Source organism: Tasmannia lanceolata, unplaced genomic scaffold (genome assembly GCF_043159265.1).
Source record: "Tasmannia lanceolata isolate RefF3 unplaced genomic scaffold, GAP_Taslan_0.1 ptg000024l, whole genome shotgun sequence".
In the NCBI taxonomy this organism is placed as follows: Eukaryota; Viridiplantae; Streptophyta; class Magnoliopsida; order Canellales; family Winteraceae; genus Tasmannia; species Tasmannia lanceolata.
The window spans coordinates 16536246-16560448 of NW_027518701.1; the positions used below are offsets into that span (position 1 = coordinate 16536246).

Below are 24203 nucleotides of genomic sequence, written 5' to 3' on the forward strand. Positions count from 1 at the left end.
TACATACAAACCATTGAAAACCATGACAAGCTTAAACTTTTTCCAATCTTTAATGCCATTTTCTAGACTAATTTTAGTGATAGTATGAATTTATACGTATTTTCAAGTGTTTCTACTAAGAAACCGCTAGTGCATAGTTTGTAGATTATCTTTGTGAAATTGATATTCACATCAATATTAGCAGGTTCTAGAAAAAAAATAAGAAAGAAAACTTCCCCTCATTTCCTTGGTCTTTATGATATCCCTACGAAAGTATCCAAGAGGCATTACATGGCTAATAAATATTGGAATTCAAACTCATATGGCATAATTTTCACAATGTCTTCAGTCTTCCCATTGTTTTGGTCCCTGAGGCACTCCATCATTGATTTTCTGAGCGACCCTGATGTTGGCAATTGGTTGCATACCCACTCAACAAATGACTCCATGTCACTTGCAACATCAAGCATGTTCCATATCAAAAGCTTTGGGATCATGAGCCTTTTTGTGCTAGTTACTACAATGGAAGCTTGTAGGTACTCTAACTTTGATTTTTCTAGCTCAGCTGAGACACCATCAGCTGTGTATATCCTAACCTAAACATTAGATTTGGGTGTTAGAAAACATAAGCAAGAAATAGTTAAAGTAAAAAACAGTTCAACTTTAAACATAGTTTTTACAAATTAGAACTACAAAATGTTAATACTTACAGCTGGAGAAGATCTATTGCCACAACAAAGAGAAAAGGTGACGTTGGGTTCAGGGCGGTCGAGACCGTAGAAACTACGGACAACATCTTCTTTTATGTCCTTTTCACCCTTCCAATAGACCTGTAAAAGAGCTCACGACAGAAGTTCATAACTTACATGGTACTATTATATTCGAGCCTAACAGAATGTAGCTGTAATACTTACTTCTTTAAGTTTAGATGACTGCCTTAGAATGAAATGTTCTATTGCTAGAGCATTCAGTTTGTTCCCTCCAATATTGAGCACGGCCTAGAATGAAACCATGTATTCAGAAGACACAAAGCATTATTTAACTGGAAGTTACATAAGCATAGGGACGATTGATTATGAAAACCCCTTGATTAACAATGAAATGGGTCTTGTAAGGAATAGCTAATATATACCTTGTTCGTCAATGCAAGCAATTTATGAGGACTGGAGGGTAGTCCATATTGGAGAAATCCCTAAAAACATCACAGAAAATTTTAAATTAGAATTTCACTTCTAAACATGAAACTTTTAAGAATGCAACTTTCGCCATACTATACATGCATGATGCAAGCATTGTACATGTTGATCCAAAATGCTAACTTCTGTTGGTAGCTCAAAAATCTCAAGTCCACATTACAGAGATTGTCCATCAAACCCCTGAAATATAGGAGGAAAAGAGAAAATTAAACGGAATTAGGTCATCATATGCATCGAAGTTAACCTATAATACTATTGAATAGGAGGAATTATATGCTAGTGTCTGGGCCTATTTTTCTCAAGAAAAATAAGAGTGGGTGAAAGTGGAAGTGGGGACCAAATGTTCAATGATTCAAACTTTTCATTTGTTGGTCCCTCTCATTTGCAATCTTAACTGTTAAACTTGTGGTTTGTAAATTGACAGTTTAGAATGTTTTGGAAGTAAGTTGACAACTTTTATCTGAGCCGTCTTGTTTGGGTCCGTGTTTTTCCCTACATAGTCAGAATTCCATTGATGCTGTTGAGTTACGACCACATAAACTGATCAAACCTTGTACTCGATGCATCACACCACCAAGTCGACTACGATTTGCTTTGACCGCATTTTGGCCAAATCCGGAGTTTGAAACACTTCATTTATCAGTTTTTTATTGGTAATTTATTATGTCCCCATTCGTTTTGGGGAATTAATTTTGAGCCCAAAAAAATATTGGAAATCTTGAATCCAATAGTCAGTTTGGACTCAAAATCAATTTGCAAAATCCAAAAGTAACGGGGCCTAAGAAAATAATGGATACTAATACAGTAAAAAATCATGAAATATTGATATTATTAAAATAAAATTTTACTTGAAAAGGGCAATTTATCATTCTAAAATTGTTTAAGAATATCCATGTGATGTATTTGTGATATGATAAATAAGCCTGTAAATTGACCATTTTATCGGATTGGACTCATATCGCTTACATACCGTGATGTATCGACTATATATATAATAAACTCACCTTAATTTTGTTAACAAGGTTGTAGCACTAGAAATGCCTTTCATGTCCAATGAACTTGATGTGCATCTGACAAAATTCTTGTAAGGTCCAATATCCCTAGGAAGGGAGTCTTCAATGTCAAAAATACCATATGGGTCTTGTTGCCCAAATTCCCTCTGGTTGGCCTTAGAGTTTAAGCTACTCTCAGTCCTGTGACTTCTTGAGCCTGAAGATGAGTGAATAGACCTTGCAACAACACCTGATTTCTCAAGTTCCAATGCCTTAGTTGTTCTAATTAGTCTCAAGAAAATGCACATCAAGCATTTCATGATGCTCTCAGATAGCTTGTTGGGTGGCCACTTCTGACTGTTCTCTAATGGACTTGAGTAGGGTGAAGAGCTTAATGTAAACTTGAAGGCAAGATCAGAGTCACGTTCAACTGGCTGAAAGGAAAATTTGAGCAATTCTTTCATGATATATAAGAGAAACGATGAACGATGAAAGAAAACAACTTACCGCCATTGCTAAGGCCATGTTTGTTTTGGATTTTGAGAACCAATTGCAGGTCCAAAACTAATTTTTGGACTCAAATTTATGTTTAGGCTCTGTTTGTTCTGGATTTTGAGAACCGATTTGTAAGTCCAAAATGATTATAGGACTCAAAAGTTAACTTAAATTTTGAGTCCAATAATCAGTTTTGGACTCAATCGGTTCACAAAAGCCAAAGCAAACAGGGCCTAAAGGATCCACGCCAATTCATGGGGGTGCCATTACCAAAACAACAAAGTAGAGATCATTTCCTTTTCCATTAAATTTGATATCTGATAGCAGTTCGGAGCCACAAAAAATATCATGAGCTAATCACTGAAGTGCTTAATAAAGTAAGGAGTGCCTTTACCAAAGCAACGAAGAGGGGACAACATTTTCTTTTGGCTAGTAATATTGGCACTCCCATGTTTTTATAATTGCACTAATTGATCCTCTCTTATATTTATTTAAACAATCGTAAAAGGCTGTTACAGTTCCCAAAAAGCTCGCGAAAGCAAATTAAAAACAGACAATCTGAGTTTATGCAATTATTAAAGCATGATAGTGCCTGTATCAATAGCCTTTTCTTTTTACAGAAATTATGTTTATATTATGGTAATTTTACCTATAAATCCCTAATCGACAAAATATATCCAGTTGGTCCTTTTCTTTCCAAAGATTATAACTTTTAAAAATTATTTTAAGGAGTCCTTAATTACTATTATGTTATTATGGTAAAATAGCATGTATGATGCATGGAGGCAAAAACAATAAAAATAAATTCTACCAAGGAGAACAAACAAAAACATAAAAATATGCGCAATTAGCAAGATTCACAAATTTATAATGGGCGCTGCATTGATCAGATATCTGTTGCGTGCCTTATTTACATTTTAAATTATTTACTTATTTTTTACTTTTTGTTTTAACTTCTTTTTTATTACTTTTCTATTGAAGTTTTAGTGTAGAATTCAAAATTAATAATTTTCTTTTTAATTTTTTTATTGATTCTCTTTGGATAAATTTGGACAAGATTCTCTTCCTTGGATAGAAATATTTTAAAAATAATCCAAACAATCTGAAAAAGAAAAAACTCCATTTCTTTATCTTACTACAGTTTCTTCATTAGTTTTGTCATTCGTTGAATTCTTATGGTATTTAAGTGTTTTCTATCTTCTGGATACTATTAAAAGAAAATAAAACTCAGAGAAATTATATGTTGAATGGACGTATAAACACGTACTCATTATCCAATTTATCCTATCCTTGATGTTTGATCCAACAACAGCTTACTTTTTGAGGAGCTGCCGTTGGATCAAATATCAAGGGTGGTACTTATATCGTAGCATCTTTACGTGTTTATACGGCCCTTCTTCATATAATTTCTCATAAAATGCTTATTAATTTATTTCGTAATTTTTTTATCTTTTGAAACAAAAGAATTTAAAAAGTGCTAGATACGTATATAAAAATTATTTAAATGAATAAATAAGAAATATCAGGTAGTCACATATGGCTACTTTTTTAGATCAGTGTAAGTGATTTAGGACACATTGGGGCCGGAACAATGAAATTTTTTTCATGATAAATTAGTTTATCAAGTAGTGAGAGGGGCGGATGGGAGGAGAGACTTGAGAGGTCAATTTGGGTGGAGTTTTTTCTTTCCTTTTTTTTTCTAGGCTTTTCTTACCCTCTCCTCACTCAGTCCCTCCAGTTTCTACCCCTCTACCACCATCCCTCACCATCCCTCACCATTGGGTAAAGCTAATTGTCCATGAAAAATAATCATGGTAGCCAGACATGCCCTTAAATGGAAAGGAGAAATGGTTGTCTTCTTTAGAGAGAGATTAGGGGGGATTTAAACAGATGTCGAAGCCTATTAAAATTTGCAGAAAAGTTCTCAGTAGCAGATTAAAAAAGAAACAACAAGGCGAGTTCAGCCCATTATCAAAACATGGTAGTAAGAATATCAATAATTTTGAAAATTTGGGAGTCATATGAAACAAACCGTTGTATTATTGAGCTTCAGCTCGGTAATATGATGGAGTAACAATTTAGTTATTCTCTAGTCTCCCATTGATGGAAATGATGGGGTCGGCTTATGTATAGGTGGGGACCCATGCAAGAATGTGTGGGTCCACAACATTGCATGTGTAGGTCCATCATTTCCACCAATTTAAGTAATGTCGGTTAACTAATTATTTGGTACTCCGGCTGAGCACTTAATCTATAGATGATTACATTGAATCTTAGTTTAGATTAAAACCAAATGAACGGAACAAAATTAGGCTTACCTTGGACTTTGGATGCTTTGGGGGTAGCTTGTATGTGGAATGCTTCTCTATCTTCCCACTTTTTCTTAATCCAGCCTCCTTTTGACTTTCTTTTTGATCGACGATTGAAATTGAGTTTCTGATGTTTTCGTTTCTAGTAAAATCATTTGTGCTATAGTTGCCTTTAATTGCTTGATTTATGAAGAACATAGCTTTGGCTTCAGATGGTCTTCTTTCATGCTTCCCTTTGGGTTGGGGTGGTGCTGAAGAGTGGTCAGGTGATGCAATGTTGCTTAGACTCCCAACTTGCCATTGTTTTAATTTTGAAGCTTCTGTTAGTCCTTTTTGCTCATGATTAAGACTGCTTTGAAGGTGGCTTATTTCACGTTCGAGTCGAGCAATCTCCCCCTCTACCATTGCTAGTTCTGCCAAGAGCTCCTTCATCTAAGTTCATGAAAGAGTTATCAAAACTTTAGTCGATCTTCTTTTGATAGCTCTAAATGACTTCAAATTTTAACATCTCTCTCACTACCTTTGGAGGAAGGAAGTTTGGGATAGGGGGAATGGACCCATGCATTGTCTGGTGCAAAAGTTTGTTCACCTTTGCTTCATGATCAAGCATTTTATGAAGCTCATCAACCTAGGAAAATGAAAATTAGTAAAATAAATCTTAATAAGCACATTAATTTGTTTTAGTGTAAGAAATAATCACTACATATATGAGTATGTTGGCAATTTCACAGCCCGACCCACTTTTTAGGGAGGGAAGTGCCACCTCATATGAATTAAGGGCCCGTTTGATACCTCATGCATTTGTATTTTGATTTGGATTTGAGTTTTGGATACAAAATACATCAATCATCTTCATGATCATGGTTTAAAAGAGAGAGAAAGAGAGAGAGGGAGGGAGGGAGGCAGGGGCGATGCCAGAATTTTTGCACAAGGGGGGCAAAAATTATAGTAATTTTTTATCTATCTTAAAATTAAGATAGAAAAAATTTCTATCTAAAATTTTGCACAAGGGGGCAAAAATTATAGAAAATTTTGCACAAAGAAGGGAGATAAAAATGGTAACATTAAAATTTTAAACTTATTTTCTATCTTAGGTATGATTGGAAAAGGGGGCATATTTTTAAAAAAGGGGTAAGTATAAAAAATATTAAAAAATAAAGGTATATATATATTTTTTCCAAAAAATAAGGGGGGCAATTGCCCCCCTTTCCTTACAAGTGGCATCGCCCCTGGAGGGAGGGATGTCTAGCTGCCGGAGCAACGTCGAAGAGCAGCGACGGTGAAGGAAGTTGCCACAAATATTGATTTCCAAATAATGTCTCGCAGAATAGATTCGAAAATCGGAATTTTTTGCACTGCTGTAGCTGATTTGGAAATCTAAGGATCTGATCCAGTTAAAAACATCAACTAAATCCAAATCTAAATCTTGTGGGTATCCAAATGTGGCCTAAATGAATAAGTTAAATTCCACTATAAGGTGATACTTTTCTCTTTAAAAATATGATCATGAGCTGTTGATCAACACCTTGACCAAAAGATGCCAATGAAGTGATGATCAATGAGGTAAGATCACCCAAACATGATAGGATCATCGGTAATATGCCAGGCTAATGGTTCCCACCTGATCAACTGAGCCGAATCAGCCGATCATCATGAAGTGCTACGTGTATGTTGATCTTCATCACTTAGAAAAAAAATTCTCCGGAAAGAAAATAGAAAATTGGTAGTCCCTACGACATCCCCTCCTGACTTAAAATTTGAGTAGGTTTGAAAAAGGATCTTAGTGGATTTTAAATGCTCTAGAAGTGGGGTCCCGTGTTCTTCAAAAAGTATTATAGGGCCGACTTCATAGTAAAGAGATACAAAACACAAAACTGTTTTGAAGAAGTTCACTCTCGCTTACATTCTGGAGAACTTCGTGTTGTACTTTATAGAGTTTCTGTGTATACAGATTATATCCAGTTTGAAAATTTTTAAAAAAAAACATAAAGATAATTCCATCGTTACAGAAGATAAGAGTATCAAATAATATAGTTGGAGAAAGACTCAATCCCCTCAAGCCATGTCCCACACTCCCACATGTAGATACAGATAACTGTGCAGTTGAAAATATCTATAGAGTTTGGATTGGAGAGATATTCTGGAGATGGAAAAAATACCTTCTCGTAACTGCCTCCTCAAGCCTTATTCCCATGGAGAAAAAAATGAGGATGAAAAACCTCTATAGTTCTCTTGAAGAGTCCAATGCAATATCCTCTTTATTGCTTTGTGGGCCTCCTTCCAACTTGTGGGTGAACCATCCAATGACTTGATCGACCGGATCAAGTCTTGTGTTTCTATGCTCCCTGTCAAACTGGACGGTGGTTTAGACTAGATGCCAAGTTTGACACGTAAGCCAGTAAACACAATACGAGACAACAGCTTAGTCAAGATATCGGCAAGTTGTTGATTTGATGGAACAAATAGTGTGATTAAGGATCCAAGGGCCACTTTCTCAAGTACAAAATGATGATCAATCTCAATATGATTTGTTCGCGCATGAAACACACGGCTGATACTCATGTATAAAGCACTAACATTGTCGCAAAATAAGATGGACGGCCACGATTGTGAAATACCAAGATCACGGAGAAGAAAAGATTGTTGGACAGTTGCCTTATTTCCCACTGTGTATTGTGGGACGGCAGAAGCAAAATAGAAGGTGATTCTCTAGGTTTTGGAAAGTGAAAACCTAGTTATAAAAATCCTTTCTATTCACACAACAAGTGGGTTTTTTGGCAAAAGCTTGGGCGTGGGTTTTCCTTCCGTGTGTGGGCTGCAAGAGAGAAAGAGAGAAACGAAGAGAGACAAAGTGAGAAAGAGAGAGAAGGGAAATAAGAAGTGGGCTTCCTCTTAGGTTATTCTCTTGGGGTTTTTCTTGGGTTTTCTTGTGGGTTTCTCTTCGGTTACTCTCTTGTACGGTCTTGGGTTGAGAAGCAAGGAAAGGGTTGCGGGTTTTGGGTTAAATCCATTGTAATCCTTGTATATTGTTTTTCTCATAGTGGAAGATAGTGTTTCTCGCCCGTGGAGTAGGCTTGGCCCAACCACGTAAAATCTTGGTGTTCATCTTGTGACTTGATTTGTTTATTTTACTTTTGTGTTTAATTTGTGCACGATCGGATTGTTTTGCCCAGCGGATTTTCTCAACAAGTGGTATCAGATCTCAGGTGGAGCGATCGTCGAGGCCGGGTGGAATTATTGTGGGTGTTGTGGTTAAGAGCGATTTTTTGGGGTGGAAAGATTGTCAAAGAAGATTCTTGTTCGAGGTGGAGCGCTACACCTAGAAGTGCGAAGTAATCTGAGATGGCGGTAAAATCAAGTTCTACCCAGTTCAACATCGACATATTTGACGGAAATGGCAGCTCACCCTATGGCAGATGTGGGTGAAGGACATCCTAGTTCAACAGAGCTTGGCTAAGGCGTTGAAGGGAAAGGATGGGAAGGCGGAGAAGATAACTAATACTGAATGGGAAGATATTGAGTCGAAGGCGGTCAGCACGATTCAACTATGTCTGGCAGATAGCGTTATGTTTAACGTTATGAAAGAAGAAGATCCACCTAAATTATGGGAGAAGTTGGAAAAGCTTTATATGTCAAAAAGCTTGGCCAACCGATTGTATCTGAAGCAACAATTGTACGGGCTGAAGATGCAGGAGGGTGGGAATCTTCTAGAACACATTACGATGTTCAACGAACTTGTGAATCAGCTCCACAAGATTGATTAAAAGTTGAAGAAAAGAAGACAAGGCCCTTTTGCTTCTTACCTCTCTTCCTGATTCATATGCCAACCGGTGACGACTTTATTGTATGGTAGATAAAGTTTGAAGAAGTCACGGCATCGCTCTTATCGAATGAGATGCGAAAGAAACCTATTCTTGGTGGAAGTGAAGAGCACGGGTTGGTTGTTCATGGTAGGAATCAAAGAGGAAGGTCGTCTGACAGGGGATCAGGAAAAGGCAGGTCAAGATCCAGGGTCGATGGAAAGGGTGTGCAATGTTACCGCTGCAAGGAAAATGACCACATTAAGCTGGATTGTCCGAAACGAGCTGACCAGGCGGACAATGGTACTACGAATATGGCGGTGGTTGTAACGGATGAACAGAGCGAAGAGTTTGGAGATATTCTCACAGTCCCCACAGGTAATCACACTTCTCCTCATGATGTGTGGATTTTAGATTCAGGGTGCTCTATTCTTGTATGCTGCAGGAGGGAATATTTAGATACGTTCAAGGAGACAAGGGCAGGTGTAGTGTCCTTAGGTGACGGGTCTACTTGTGACGTCATGGGAGTTGAGACGGTGAAGATCAAGATGTTTGATGGAGTGGTTCGTACTTTGGGTGGTGTGGCGTATGTCCCAAATTATGGAAGAATCTAGTATCCCTATAGTTAGGGAATTTTCAGATGTGTTTCCTGAAGACCTCCCAGGTCTACCTCCGAATAGAGGTTGAATTTACTGTTGATTTGGCTCCTGCAACGGTGCCTATTTCTAAGGCCCCGTATCGTATGGCACCTTTGAAAATGAAAGAACTGCTAGAGAAGGATTTTGTGCGACCCAGTGTTTCACCTTGGGGAGCACTAGTTCTATTTGTTAAGAAGAAAGATAGAAGTATGAGATTATGTATAGATTACAGAGAATTCAACAAGGTTACCATAAAGAACAAATATCCACTTCCGTGAATAGATGATTTGTTTGATCAATTGCAAGGGGCATGTGTGTTTTCTAAGATCGACCTTCGATCAGGTTATCATCAACTTAGAATTAAATCAAAAGATATTCCAAAGATGGCCTTCCAGACTCGGTATGGCCATTATGAGTTTCTTGTTATGCCATTTGGATTAACCAATGCCCCGACACTTTTATGGACCTGATGAACATGATCTTTAGACCATTGTTAGATCAATTTGTGGTTGTGTTCATCGATGACATCCTGGTATACTCTAAAAGTCAATCTGACCACGAGTATCACCTCAGAGTTGTTTTAGAAACGTTAAGAAAAGAAAAGCTGTATGGGAAACTGAAAAAGTGTGAATTCTGGCTCGACTCAATCTTCTTTTTGGGTTATGTGGTCTCTAAAGACGGAGTATCTGTAGACCCAAAGAAGGTTGAGGCGGTAATGTTATGGAATAGACCGAATAATGTTCCAGAAATTCGTAGTTTTCTGGGTTTGGTGGGTTACTACCACCGCTTTGTTCAGGACTTTTCGCGTATAGCTACCCCTTTGACACGTTTGACACGGAAGGGGACAAAATTTGTTTGTGAAAAGAGTTTTCAGGAGTTGAAACAAGGGCTAGTTTCCGCTCCCATCCTAACCTTGCCTGTTAGTGGAATGGGATTTGTGATTTAAAGTGATGCCTCAAAGAAAGGCTTAGGATGTGTGTTAATGCAGAATGGCAAAGTGATTGCGTATGCATCACGCCATTTGAGACCTTATAAAGAGAACTATCCTACTCATGATTTAGAATTGCAGCCGTTGTGTTTGCTCTAAAAATTTGGAGGCATTATCTGTATGAAGAACCTTGTGAAATTTTCAATGATCATAAGAGTCTGAAATATATCTTTACTTAGAAAAAATCTAATATGAGACAGAGGCATTGGTTAGAACTATTGAAGGACTACGACTTAACCATAAGTTATCACCCTGGAAAGGTTAATGTGGTAGCTGATGCTCTAAGTCGGAAGTCGTCTGTGAATTTGGCAACTTTGATTACTTCACAAAAGTATATTTTAGAAGACCCCCGAAGATCAGAGATAGAAATTCGTGGTCCAGACTTTGGGGTACTGATGACAGCACTTCACGTTCGGCCCACATTGCAAGAAAGAATCAGAATAGCTCAGGAATCTGACCCAGAACTTTGTAAAATCAGAAATAAGTTAGAAGAAGGATCTGACTCTGAATTCCGAATTTACAATGACGGTACCTTGATGTTTGGTAACCGCATTTGTGTTCCGAATGACTCTGTTTTGAAAAAATGAAATTTTGAAGGAAGCGCACAGTTCGCGTTATTCTGTACACCCTAGAGGTACAAAAATGTATAAGAACTTGAAAGGAAATTTCTGGTCGAATAATATGAAAAGAGAAATATCCTAGTATGTATCTCAGTGCTTAACTTGTCAGGTGATTAAGGCAAAACATCAAAGACCACCTGGAACACTGCAACCACTTCCGATCCCATAATGGAAGTGGGAGGAGATCAAGATGAACTTTGTGTCAGTCTTACCTCATACTCCCTCAAGTAATGATTCTGCATGGGTAATTGTGGACAGATTGACAAAGACAGCTCATTCATACCCATTAGAACCGGCCTGACACCTGGAAGGTTGGCCGGATTGTATGTTGATCAGATAGTTAAGTATCATGGTGTGCCTAAAGTCATTGTATCTAATAGGGACACCCGCTTTGTATCTCAGTTTTGGAACAGTTTGCATTCTGCAATGGAATCTTCCCTTAAATTCAGTACGGCTTTCCATCGTCAGACAGATGGACAATCTAAAAGAACCATTCAAAGTCTAGAAGACATGCTCAAGGCTTGTGTTATGGATTTGAAAGGATCTTGGGATGATTATCTTCCCTTGATTGAATTCTCTTACAATAATAGTTATCAGGCAAGTATTCAGATGTCACCTTTTGAGGCCCTCTATGGGAGGAGATGTAGATCACCTATATGTTTGGATGATGTAGGTGAGAGGAGACTCTTAGGACCGGATTTGTTTCAGAAAGCAGTGGATGAAATCCAATTGATTAGAAAGCATCTTCGATGACACAAAGCCGGCAGAAGAGCTATGCAGATGTCAGACGAAGAGAATTAGAATTTCAGATTGGGGATAAGGTACTTTTGAAAGTATCACCCACAAAGGGAGTGACGCGGTTTGGGGTTAGAGGAAAACTCAGCCCAAGATTTGTAGGACCTTATGAAATATTAGAAAAGATTGGAAAAGTGGCTTATCGATTAGCTTTACCTCCATCGTTATCTGGAGTACACAATGTGTTTCATGTGTCTATGTTACGAAAGTATGTTCTGGATCCGAATCATGTGATTGAATTAGAACCTCTGAATCTGAGAGAAGATATGTCATTTGAAAAGCAACTTGTCCGTATTGTGGATGGTAAGGACCAAGTTCTCAGGTGAAGGACTATTCCATATGGAAAGTTCAGTGGCGGAATCACTCACAACGTGAAGCCACCAGGGAGCTAGAAGACAAAATGAGATCGAAATATCCGTTTCTGTTTGAAAATTCAGGTACGTGATTAGAAAATTTCTAGGACGAAATTTTTGTAAGGAGGGTAGAATGTAAATACCCATAATACCCCCTTTAAAGTTTTCGTCCCCCCTTCTAAAGGAGGGGCGTTTTTGTCCGTTTGTATTTGACTCCGATTAGGGCTTACTAAGAAAGCCTATAAATTCATTGTTTTGTGGCTTAAACAAACCCTAAACATTTTGTTTAACCCTTGAGACAGAATTCAGAGAAAGAGGACTTCACCAAGGAGATAGCGATTTCGAAGTCGAAGCCGCGAACCAAGGTAAGATTTATGAACTATGAAAGATTTAGAATATTAGAAACCCTAAAACAAGGGTTTGATAAGTAGAAAGAAAGAAGAATTGTGGTTAATTGGATTAGAAATAAGAAAACTTTGGATTGATCTTGAGTTCTTGGACCTAATATTATTTTACGATTCCAACGAACTCAGTCGATTAGTAAGAATCTAAATTCAGAAAATTGTGTTTTGGAGATTCGAATAAGAATCTTTAGCAATTTTTCTTAAATCATACGTTTGAATTCGGAGCGTGAAATTGGGTTTGGTGGATTCCTCTCGTCGATACGATTCCATTGGATCTGACCTCACGCAATTTGGAGTCCGAACGAAGAAGATATGATGTGTTTAAGGCTTGAGAAAATTGGGTAAAAACCCAAGAAAAGCAGGTTTTCGAAGAGCAGCCGACTGGTTGGGCCAGTCGACTGGCTCGCCCAAAACTATGTTTTTCTTTAAAACAGTAATTGAAGGGCAGTCGACTGGTTGGGAACCCTAGAACCGTGCTTTGAAATTTGAAACAGTTGTTGATGGGAAGTCGACCGAACCAGTCGACTGGCGCGCCAAAATTGCTTTTTGAGATCAAAATAGTAGTGAGGGACCAGTCGACTGGAACACCTTTGATGTTCAAAAATTTTTCTGAATCTGAAGTTTTGAGTTCTGGATTTTGATTCTTTGGCTTTTGGGTTACCTTTTTGGGCCCTTATATGTTACATATGTGCTGTTCAGATTAGGGTATTGAATCGTAATCAAAAGTTAAGAAGGGAACCAAACATCTTTGAGGTACGTAATAATGTACTACTTTGGGTATTATGAACCCTTTTTCCTTTCAATCAGTATTGACTTTGTAAACCTGTATTAACACCTTTGAACTTCTGAATTAGCTTTAAGTCTAGCATGACATCTGTTTCATCTACCGTTACTCTGAAATAACTGTTCTGAACTCTGAACCTTTGAAATAACTACTCTGAACTCTGAACCTCCGACCCTATCAGTTTGAACTTTGAATCATTGGAACCATTGGAATAATTAGAACTATCTAAATATGAACCTCTGAACCTACTTTTGGACACCTTCTGAACACTTATGTGGAGGCTTGGATTATTTCTAAAAGTCTGCCATATGGGGGTAGTACAATTGGGAAATTCTGAAACCGACCGTGGGGGTAGTACACTGGAACTTCTGGCCCGTTAGTGGGAAAAAACGCTGGCCTTGTCGACTTGTATCTGAACTTGAGAAACTAGTTTCAACACCGTGGACTGTCGGTGTCTAAGCGATAACATGTCTTCTAGACCATGCCGATGACTTTGAAGTGTATATGAATTCTGAAAACCTTTGAATTTGACCAGAACTTAGACTTTGAATTTGCTTTATTGCCCCTTTAAATCAGAACCTTATTTGACATACACTATATCTACTTTGTGTCTACTGTTCAGTTGAGAAATTCAGTATTCAATTTTGACTTTGTTATCTGGACCTATTGAACCCCATTATACTTAGACTGTACTTAGAGTAGTGCTTTATTATGTACTGAGCTTTTCAGCTGACTGTGGTCATATAACATTTTTTTACGTCTTGACCCTGGTGAGGTTAACGAGGAACAGGACGTGTAGCTTTGGATTTGGACTTTGGCTCAGAGAATTAGTTTAGTTATTTTAGTTTATTAGGAAGTGAGTACTTTAAATAAGATGTAAAGACTTTACTATTTTATTTTGCTTTGACTCTGGGGAGCGATTGGATTTGATTTGAATTCGATGGGTCCGCATCAATTGAACTTTGATATATTTTAGTTATGAAATGCCAGGTTATTTCTGTTATTGATTTGTAGCCTTGAACATTTGTGAGATTCGTCTTGCAGGTGTACGGCGCTGTCATGTCCTACGCCCAGGGTGGGGTTTGGGGCGTGACAGTTTGAATGTTGCACAGTAACAAGAGCTTGAGGTACATCATCGGGTTCGTAGCTATTGTCCCATCGCTTTTCAGAATTTTATGCATCATGTCCCTTCTTATTACAAATCTTACAGATCACAATGAATTCCGTGTTATGATTTTCATTTTGATTACCTTGCTAATTGTTAGCCCGTGGCTGTCCTTGATTCTCTTGAGCTTGATTCATTTGACTAGTTTGGTGAAAACCTTTTCCCTTTGATGAAAAATATTGTCCGACTTTTTTTATTTTGATGGTTACTTTCTCAAGAACTTTCCCCATAGAATGCCATCAAGTGATTTGTGTATTCACTTTCATGGCTTTTACTACGCAACTCATGACATTGTAGTAGTTGAATGAGTTTAGCATAGGGCGGAACTTGTTGCTTCAACATAGTAGTAGCAAATGCTTCATATTTTGGACCAAGGCTAGTAAATAATGAGAATACCTTTCTTTTGTCAGTAACTGTCTAACAAATGGCATTAAGATTTCTTCAAGAGTTGCATATTTGATAAGAGTTGAAACTCCTTTGCCTCTGATCCTTGTCCTAAGGCTGCGATCAATGTGTTTCAGACATCACTAGCAGTTTTTAGTCAAACAACTATGCTAAGGACATCTTCGGATAGAGTTCCATTGATCAAAGCTTTGACAAACCGATCTGTTGAATCCCCAAATTTTAGGGATTTCAATAACCAACGATTTACGTTGGCTTGTTAGGTTTAGGCTATCTTTCATATTTATCTTTTAGTTTTCTTTTATTTATCCTTTAGTCTGATTGGTTGTAGAGTCCTAGTGTGTTGAAACTTGAGATCATTGTAGACGTTTATATTTTCTTATCTTTTAATGGAAAAGGTAGAGAAGAATTTGACTTAATTTCGTACTATTGTACAAGGGACTGGTTTCCCAAACGAACCATTATTTCACCTTCTTCTTGTCTACTTTTGGGTACCTATCATTTTGGTATCAGAGCAAGGTTTGATCTTGGCATGCCAAATAGATCTCATCCCTAGAGAAATTAGCCAGGTAAGAGAGAGTGGAGAAGTTGGAAGAGACCGTTAACAACTTGGCAAAGATGTTTTCCAAGTTCATGGAAAATCAAAATCAGAAATCAACGGAGGATGATGTTTCTGGTAGCAAGGGGATCTCTTTCAATGTTGAGAGTGGAGGAAATGAAACATCAAGGTCTGGAACTGCAGAAGGAACCATTCAAACAAGGTTCACTAGGCTGGAGTTCCCTCATTTCGACGGTTTTGATGATCTGATGGGGTGGGCATATCGTGCCGAGTAGTTTTTTCGTTTTCACCAAACTGCTGAAGATGTGAAGGTACCTCTCTCCTCATTTCACATGGAAGGAGAAGCCTTACAATGATTTCAATGGTACGAAAAAATACACAAGAATATGGAATGGAAGGATCTGAAAATAGCGCATTGTGTTTGGTTTGGCCCAACTGAATTTGAAGATTTTGATTCTGCCTTTAGTAAATTGCAGCAACAAGAGACAGTTCGTGAGTACCAAAAGGAATTTGAAAGATTAGCTAATATGGTGGAAGGGTGGACTGAAAAGGCCTTAGTTGACTCATTTGTAGGGGGTTTGAAGGAAGACCTTGGTGGTGAAGTTCTTGACAGTGACAATGAAGAAGAAGACGAAGAAGAACATCCGCCTTGAGGACAAGGCAATTTCCAAGGGGAAGGGAGTGTTGAATCCCCAAATTTTAGGGATTTCAATAACCAACGATTTACATTGGGTTAGGTTTAGGCTATCTTTCATATTTATCTTTTAGTTTTCTTTTATTTATCCTTTATGCTGATTGGTTGTAGAGTCCTAGTGTGTTGAAACTTGAGATCATTGTAGACGTTTATATTTTCTTATCTCTTAATGGAAAAGGTAGAGAAGAATTCGACTTAATTTCGTGCTATTGTACGAGGGACTGGTTTCCTAAACGAACCATTATTTCACCTTCTTCTTGTCTACTTTTGGGTACCTATCACGATCAATTCGAACCCATGGTGCATTATTTGGGTTCACAACTCTCTTGCCGTCAGATGAGTCTTTTTCTTGATCGCGGTGCAGGTGTGTTGCAGTTGATGAAACCAATGAGGTCTTGTCTTTTAATCAATGAAAGAATTTGAGTTTTCCTTAGAAGGAAGTTTATCTGTGTCAATTTTAAGGACACAAAAATTGGCTATGTTAAGGTGGTGAGGATAGGAGTAGGTTGTTGAAGAAGGTGAAGGAGTTGACGAGGTTGAAAAATCGTGAGAAGTTCTTCCTTTGGTAGGCTCTTATACCATAAAGAGATACAAAACACAAAACTGTTTTGAAGAAGTTCACTCTTGCTTACCTTCTGGCGAACTACGTGCTATACTTCATAGAGTTTCTGTGTATACAGAATACATCTAGTTTGAAATAATAATAATAAAAAGATAATTCCATCGTTACAAAAGATAAGTGTGTCAAATAATATGGGAGTTGGAGGTAGACGCAATCCCCATAAGTTGGGTTGGGAGATATTCTGGAGATGGAAAAATATCTATTCTGAACATAAATAGAATGGAAAGATCTCCACAAACATAGTTATCAAAACATAACAACCCAGGTTTAAATTCATAATGATGGGAAACTCGGTACTGTTTTGAACATATATGCAATATTTTAGTAACACACTCTAAACATTGAATGATGTACCAGGATATGTTGAAGATGAAGACAATGGGTTCTGCTCTCTGATGAATTAACTTTCGAGTTGAGCAACTCTCCGACGGCATCGACCTAAGGAAGAGGAAGATGCTTGAATACGTCAGCACAATGTGGTGTCAAACGGCGACACGACGAAGTTGGAAATGAGGGTTTCACTATTCCGGCACAATATCGATGATGGTTTACCTAATCGAAAATGAGGGTTTCACTGTGTCGACGAAGAAGTTTAACATGAGGGTTTCTCTGTATAAATCGTCGTAGAAGATGATGAAGAAAATGAGGGTTTCACTACTATGGAAGAACATTACGTAGGTATGGAGATTTTTCTACATAAATCAACCAAAATGTCAATGAAAATGAGGGTTTTACTTCTATGGATGAAAAAGATAACCAAATTAGAATGAAGGTTTCAATGGTAATAAAGAAGAAGACATCGGAATGAGGGTTTCTGATGCAGGGAGCGTAGAGCAGCAATACCAATATAAAGATCAACACAAGAAGCGACTAAAATAATCTCGTGGGGGTTTGAAAACCCATGCCACTGTTTGGAGCAAAACTTCAATATAACACGTGAAAGGAGCGAAGCTCCTTCACCCATGTGAAAGAGCCCATGCTCTCTTCACAAGTGATGTCCAAAAAAAGCTTTATTCTATCCATCTTTCTTTTCTCATGCCATTACATTATATAAAGAGCAAAAATCTAAGAATAGCAACCCTAAATTCTTGCCTAAATATTATTCTCAATCTTCTAACTAAAGCAACGTAAAAAAATGTAGAAACATGACTAAAATATTCCAAAAATAGCAATCACGTAATATACATATATCATATCCGTAAAATGCCTATAACTTAGCCAAATCAAGCTGAAATGGCGTAATCTTGGGCTCTTTAGATAGGTAATCGAAAAAACCTTTCTAAAAACACTAAAATCAAGCTAAAAGAACAAGATTTGATGCACTAAAAAAATACAAAAAAAAAATGATGAAAATAAAAAATAAAAAATAAAAACTTGTTCATCGCAATACGTTCTGCATCAGTTTTTCTTAATAAATCAACCAATTTGGCAATGAAAATAGGGTTTCACTGGTATGACTGAAGAAGAAGTCGGTTTCTCTATATAAATCGACTATGCAAATGGCAATGAAAAGAGGGTTTCACTGGTAAGAAATCGGACTGAGGTTTTCTCCGTAAATCGACGAAGAAGTCCGAATGTGGGTTTCATTGTTGTGTATATATCGAACAAGAAGAAGACAGAAATAGGGTTTTACTGTTGTAAATAGATGAAGAAGATGACTACGCTTGCAATAGCTATTATCCACACACAACGTCTTTTTTTGGAGAATTGCGAATTATGATTTCTTAACAATTTCTGACTGGAATCTTGCCTTTGAGAGGATTTTGACTGATGGAATCAGCTTCTCTGTATAAATCGACCATGCAAATGGCAATGAAAAGAGCGTTTCACTGGTATGGCTGAAGAAGTAATTGGACTAGGGGTTTCTCCATATAAATCGACTAAGAAGTCGGTAGTAGGGTTTCATTGTTGCGTATATGTCCAAAAAGAAGAAGACGGAACGAGGGTTTCACTGTTGTATATAGACGAAGAAGATGACTACGCTTGCAACAGCTATTTTCCGCCCACAACGGCCTTTTTTTCGAGAATTGCAAATTGATATTCGTGACATCAATTTGTCACTGGAATCTTGCTTTTGAGAGGATTTTGAGCGATGGAATGCGAGCCTCCACGTCATTGCAATAGAATAACACGTCATTTTACAATCCATCGAAGGTGGGCAACCAAATGCTCGAATAAACAAATTCCACATGAAACTGAACTAAAATTCCATTGGAGTCTACCCAAAATGGTGCAACCGTACACACAGTGTCTTTGGTTGGACTAAGAGAGTCTCTTAACACGTCATTTTTTTTCTCACAGTAGAGAGTAAGGATGATTGGGAACAAGCACATTTTGGAGAGCGTACTACAGAGAAGATATTAAATTAAAAACATAAATTTAGGTATTTTCATCTATGCAATTTGGTTCCTTTCACAAGGAAATTCTGTAACGGTTAGGAGTTTTTTTTCGTAACGATCACCCTTGGTCCCTTGTGTGCCACAGGGATGTCACTGAACTTTTCATAAGTTGACTTGAACACAAATCCTGCTCATCGTGTTCCACCTTGATAAGATGATCCTAGGCCCTAAATCTATAAAGCCTTCTAGCCAATAAAAAATAAAGCCATGAGTTTTGTTACCTGTAATATGAAGGATGTAATTGTCATGACAGACATCGATTAATCCTAGGGTGGAGGAATCACACCCGATCTTGGCTGCAGCAAATGTCTTTGCCCGATACCACACCCCGATGTGCCTCCTCAGGAGGTTTCTTCGGCTATTGTTGAGTTCTATGATTCATGATATTCTTCGGAAGGGAGTTTGCGTCCTATTCCTGAGGGAGTGGAGTTCAATAGTCTGACTTTGGAGGCAAGCTCGAAATTGGAACAACCATACAATACCTCCAACTAGCTCTAGAGAGAAAGCATCAAACCCTAGCTCTCTCCAAACCCTAGCTTTTACATGTTTACTAGAATGGCGATTGCAGACATAGGTAGGTACAGAATCAAAAGGCGTCCAGGAGGTATTGTGCTATTCTCTGGTCGTTTTCTCGGAACTCTGAGAATTTTCTCGGAGCTTCGAGAATGGTTCTCGGAACTCCGAAAACGTCGCGACAGCAATAGTAGACCATAACCATACACATCGCCTCTTGATTTTGTACAAGATCAACGGTCTGATTCCATATTCAATTGTTGGTTCCGGTTGTAGATAGGCCGTGAGGCAACAATCTTTCTTATGTACTGTTTCGATTGCAAGAAAAACAAATATTTGTAAAGGAAATTATTTTTCTTGAGAAACTTTTTTCTTTCCACAATTTAGAGGGGAATGATATGATTATTGTTCATTTAGATAGAGAGTATCATAAATTGAAAGCCCCCGGCCCCGTGTTAAATTTGAATAGGATTAGTTCAAGTTATCATTTTATTGTGTAAAAAAGGTACGTCTTAAAGGGAATCTAGACTTACCTCTTGTTCAAGCTCCATCTTCTTTTGTTGCCCACTAACCGTCTTATTTCTCTGGAAACGGAAAACGAAACAGAAACCCACTTCAAATTTCATGCATATATATAATATAGAAAATGATATTTCCACCCCGTTTTGCTTGCATTTTCCTGAAGATGACGTCATTTTTAGGAAAGACTGAAACGGGTGGAAATATCATTTTCCCGACAAAGAAACCTTCTGCTCTACTATCTATAATATCATTCTAATAGATATCTGCATTAGTTTAAAGAACAAATTGTCCTAGCTTAAGCCAATGCCCAAACCAATCTCTCTGCCAACCAAAGATCGATCTTCCAAACCGGGTAAGCTGGAATTGAACCCACGATTTTCTGTGTTGCGACATAATTGAATATTTTTAACCCAAAATTAGATATGTTCATAGCCATGACTTGATTAAACGTTGCGAACCTCACACCGAAACAATCCATTAACGATTAAAAATGACTTAAAAAGATAAAGAGTTCTTGGTTGCTTACTCTCGGATATGGCTCTGGAACTGGCATGTCCCCTTGACAGGCATTCGCCATTATGAGAAACTATTTTGAATTGAAGCTGATATTCCGGGCAAAACAGTCTGTGGTGAAATGTTCTTAAACGATGTTAAGTGGTTTGTTTCTGGTGAGAGAGGGACGGAAGCTTGGCATCCAAGAAATTTTGGGTGAGAGAATAGAATTTGGGTGTTGGAAGATGAAAAGGAGCTTTCCAAGTCCGTTTTCTTCCTAACTGTTTGTGGTGTGGGTAGGGCATCACGTACTAGGTGAGGTGGCGTAGCTTAGAATTGCAGTTTTTGCAGTTACTGTATTGGTTGTTGCTTATATACATAATCTAAGCATAGTTCAATCATGAAAATGACAATAATAAAAGGGAATGATATATTTGCACCTTTTTGCTTGGGACAGCCACCTCACTAGCTTCAAAAATAAAAAATACATCTTGGGCCCACATTTTCCAGGTAAACATGATCGGGTCCATTGATCTGACTTGTGGGCATAAATCTGGACAATTGCCATTGAGGTCACCTTGATCCGAAGATCTCACACTATTGATATATAAAGCCTCATCTAGTGTCCTGCCAAGAAAAGATCGATGCACGTTCAGTGCTGCTCAAAAACTTCCCAATGTCATGGTGAACTCACACGACTCGAGTCTCCTCCCTTTTACCTCGGTTTAGTTTTTGTTGCAGTCTGCATTTTGGCCAACCAAGTCAATCGAAATTCCTTAAGGGCCCGTTTGGATACCTCCCATTTTGTATTTGGATTTGGAATTGAGTTTTGAATACAAATTGAATAGATCCGGCAGCTCATGTAGAGGGAAGGGGTCACTTCTTAGTGGAGGGGAGACGTTGAGGAGCAAAGAGGGTGAAGGAAACTGCCAGATCTGTGGATTTCCAATTTCTTATTTCCACTGCAAATTTAGAAATTTGATTTTTTTTTCACTGTCAGCTGCTGAATTAGAAATCCAAGAATTTGATCCAATCCAAATCACAATGCAAAAAGGGCTGCCAAATTTGAGAAATCCAAATCAAAATTTCTCGGCATCCAAACGGGCCCTAAGAGTATCATGAGTTAACCGTGTCAACCTAGTACTTGTCCGCACCGCACTGAGCCAACTAGGATTTTCTATGTTCCTGCACTCATGTTTTGAAACATTGCTTAGAAGGACACCTCCCATCTACTTATTTTAACGAAAAGCATAGCCACATTTGCAAAAGTTAATCTCTTGAATTTGGCAACGTTTTGGAAGGCAAGTTAGGTAAAATAATATTTGCCAATTTATACCAAATATGGGAGCTCCTTGCGAATTTAAAGAGACCCTAGCTTGGTCCCTCTTCCTACTATCACAATTAAGAGAACTCATTAAGAGATATAGTTCACTTTGAGAAGAGGTTTCCCATTAACCTAGTGGTTTGTAAAGGGACAGAAGTTCTAAGGGGCGTTTCCGTTTTTACATTGTGCTCGGAAAGGATTCAACAATCGTCGGATTTCGTGCAAAGGAGTGATCGGCTAAGGCGCAAGGTATCTCTAACCCATCTCTTTAAATTTGAATTTTCTTTGTTTTTCATTGCCTAAGATCTAAAGGGATCATTAAGTAAATGTTTAGTATAACATTTGGTATCAGACTTTAAGTTGTAGGCTTTGAAATTCAAAGAAAAGCCACGTTTTGGGTACAATTGTGTTAATTCCGAGGTTGCCGAAAAATTCACTGCCACGGGCAACCTGTGAAGTTTTTCGGCAATCGTCCATAACGAACTTGTTCCCCTCCGACCATAGATCACTAAGCCGAAGTTTCAAGTCGATCCGACGGTCAGAGAAGGAGAACGAGACTTTCAAAGATCAATAACAGATTTAGTAATTTCTGTAACTAGCCGTTGTTTTAGAAATTGAGACCCATGGGGGAGACGACTTAAATTGGTAATTTCGAAAGAAAATGTTGTCCATAGGTAGTTTTAAAACTTTAAAAAAATTTTGAAACCGGCATCCAATAGTAGGTTTTAAAGAAACTTTAATTGAATGCTAGTTTAGAAAGTTTTTTTTATTTTGGGGGCGCAGCATCACCATGATAGAGCTGCATGTCACGGTAACGCGCGCAACTTGGTCTAAACCAGTTTTGTCCGAACAGGCGAGAAAGTTTCTGGAGGCCGGTTCGACCATCTTTCGACGGATTTTTAATCGGTTCAGACTACTTCTAGAACCCTCATGACTCCCTCTCTCATTTGTGAAAAAACTGAGGGATTGATCTCAACGCATCATTCTCTTCTGAGAGATGACGGAGATTTTGGGTAAGTTCTGCTACTGCTTTCTGCAATTCTTGAATAACCTGCGTTTGGTCCGACGGTTCTGCCATAATAGCAATAGGAGTTGAAGGACTGGGAGGTTCTAGATTTGTTATGGAAAGAGCAAGGATTGGAGGGCTGGGTTGTTCCAAGGTTCTTTCTAAATGGGCTTGGATACGGGTCCAGGCTTTTGACTTCTTTGATGCAACGATTTCAAGTATAAGAAACTTTCTACCTCTCGATGGGAAAATACACTAGTTTAGCTTTTATGCATGCAAGGCGGAAAAGAATTGCCAACAGATGGCAGATACAAACAAAACTTTTATTTATTTATATGTCTGACCAATATTTACAACATTTACATGAAGGCCTGTGCTGGCCTGACTTCTAGCATTATTTCTTTACAAGGTTTTTGCAAAAGAAAGAAAAAAGAAAAGAAAGTTACTATCCTTGGTACAGAAGTAGTCCATAGCCGGACAGTTCTGAGCTGAACGAATAGTATCGAAGGGGGCTACGCATCATCAGAAGAACCCAAAGATTCTGTCTTTGGAGAGATGTGCGCGATCAGTGTCGAGTAGTATTCCGGATGCACCCTTTCTCCACGGGGGATGTAGATGTCGCGTAAAGGGATGACTATTCGGTCTTCCCATGCTGAGTAGAGAGTCCCACCCAAATTTGAACTGCTTTTCTTTGGCAAGTAGAAGCGAATGAGTGACTCCCAAGGATATCGTTTTTCTCCGAAATGACGCATGATTCGGTGAGGGATGTAAAAAGAAGTGTACTCTAGACCCAGGAGACAAACGTACTCGGTTCGGGAGGTCCTTAAGGTGAAAGAATTAGAACCCGGGGCTCTCCAAGCGATATCGCAACTCTCGCGAGTTTCTAACTAGTCGTGCCACTCGGGTTCACTACTGAAATGAACTTTTGGTTTCTATGACTGAAAGTTTGAGATGCAAGGGGTTGTTCGGGGAGGGGGATTGCCATATGAAGCTTTAGACAAAGCCAAATGTATAGAAATGTCAGAAATCCTGAGAAAGGAAGGTGAGAGTGTTTAGAAACTCGGTCCAACCCTCTGAAGGTTTCAGCGAGAATAGTGGGCACAGGGTTGGCATCTAAAGACAACTGGTCTGTAACACTAACAAAAGAGAGGG

At 38.3% G+C, this 24203-nt stretch overlaps 1 protein-coding gene across 4 annotated transcripts; it reads right to left on the reverse strand.

Annotated features, from left to right (window-relative positions):
* Positions 1–106: 106 nt before the first annotated feature.
* LOC143857211 (uncharacterized) lies at positions 107–20939 on the reverse strand. Of its 4 annotated transcripts, XM_077367622.1 has the most exons (11): positions 20756–20926; positions 20241–20291; positions 19416–19609; positions 5492–5599; positions 4981–5403; positions 2180–2601; positions 1256–1355; positions 1112–1171; positions 894–977; positions 690–809; positions 107–575 (listed from the first exon to the last, which is right to left on the reverse strand). In XM_077367622.1, exons 3-11 carry the CDS (start codon positions 19449–19451, stop codon positions 267–269), a joined length of 1662 nt encoding a protein of 553 aa, XP_077223737.1. In that variant the 5' UTR covers positions 19452–19609; positions 20241–20291; positions 20756–20926; the 3' UTR covers positions 107–266. The 4 variants fall into 4 exon arrangements, with proteins under 4 accessions (XP_077223737.1, XP_077223736.1, XP_077223738.1 ...); XM_077367621.1 differs by lacking the exon at positions 19416–19609 and having other exon boundaries at positions 20756–20936; XM_077367625.1 differs by lacking the exon at positions 19416–19609 and having other exon boundaries at positions 425–570; positions 20756–20939.
* Positions 20940–24203: the final 3264 nt, after the last annotated feature.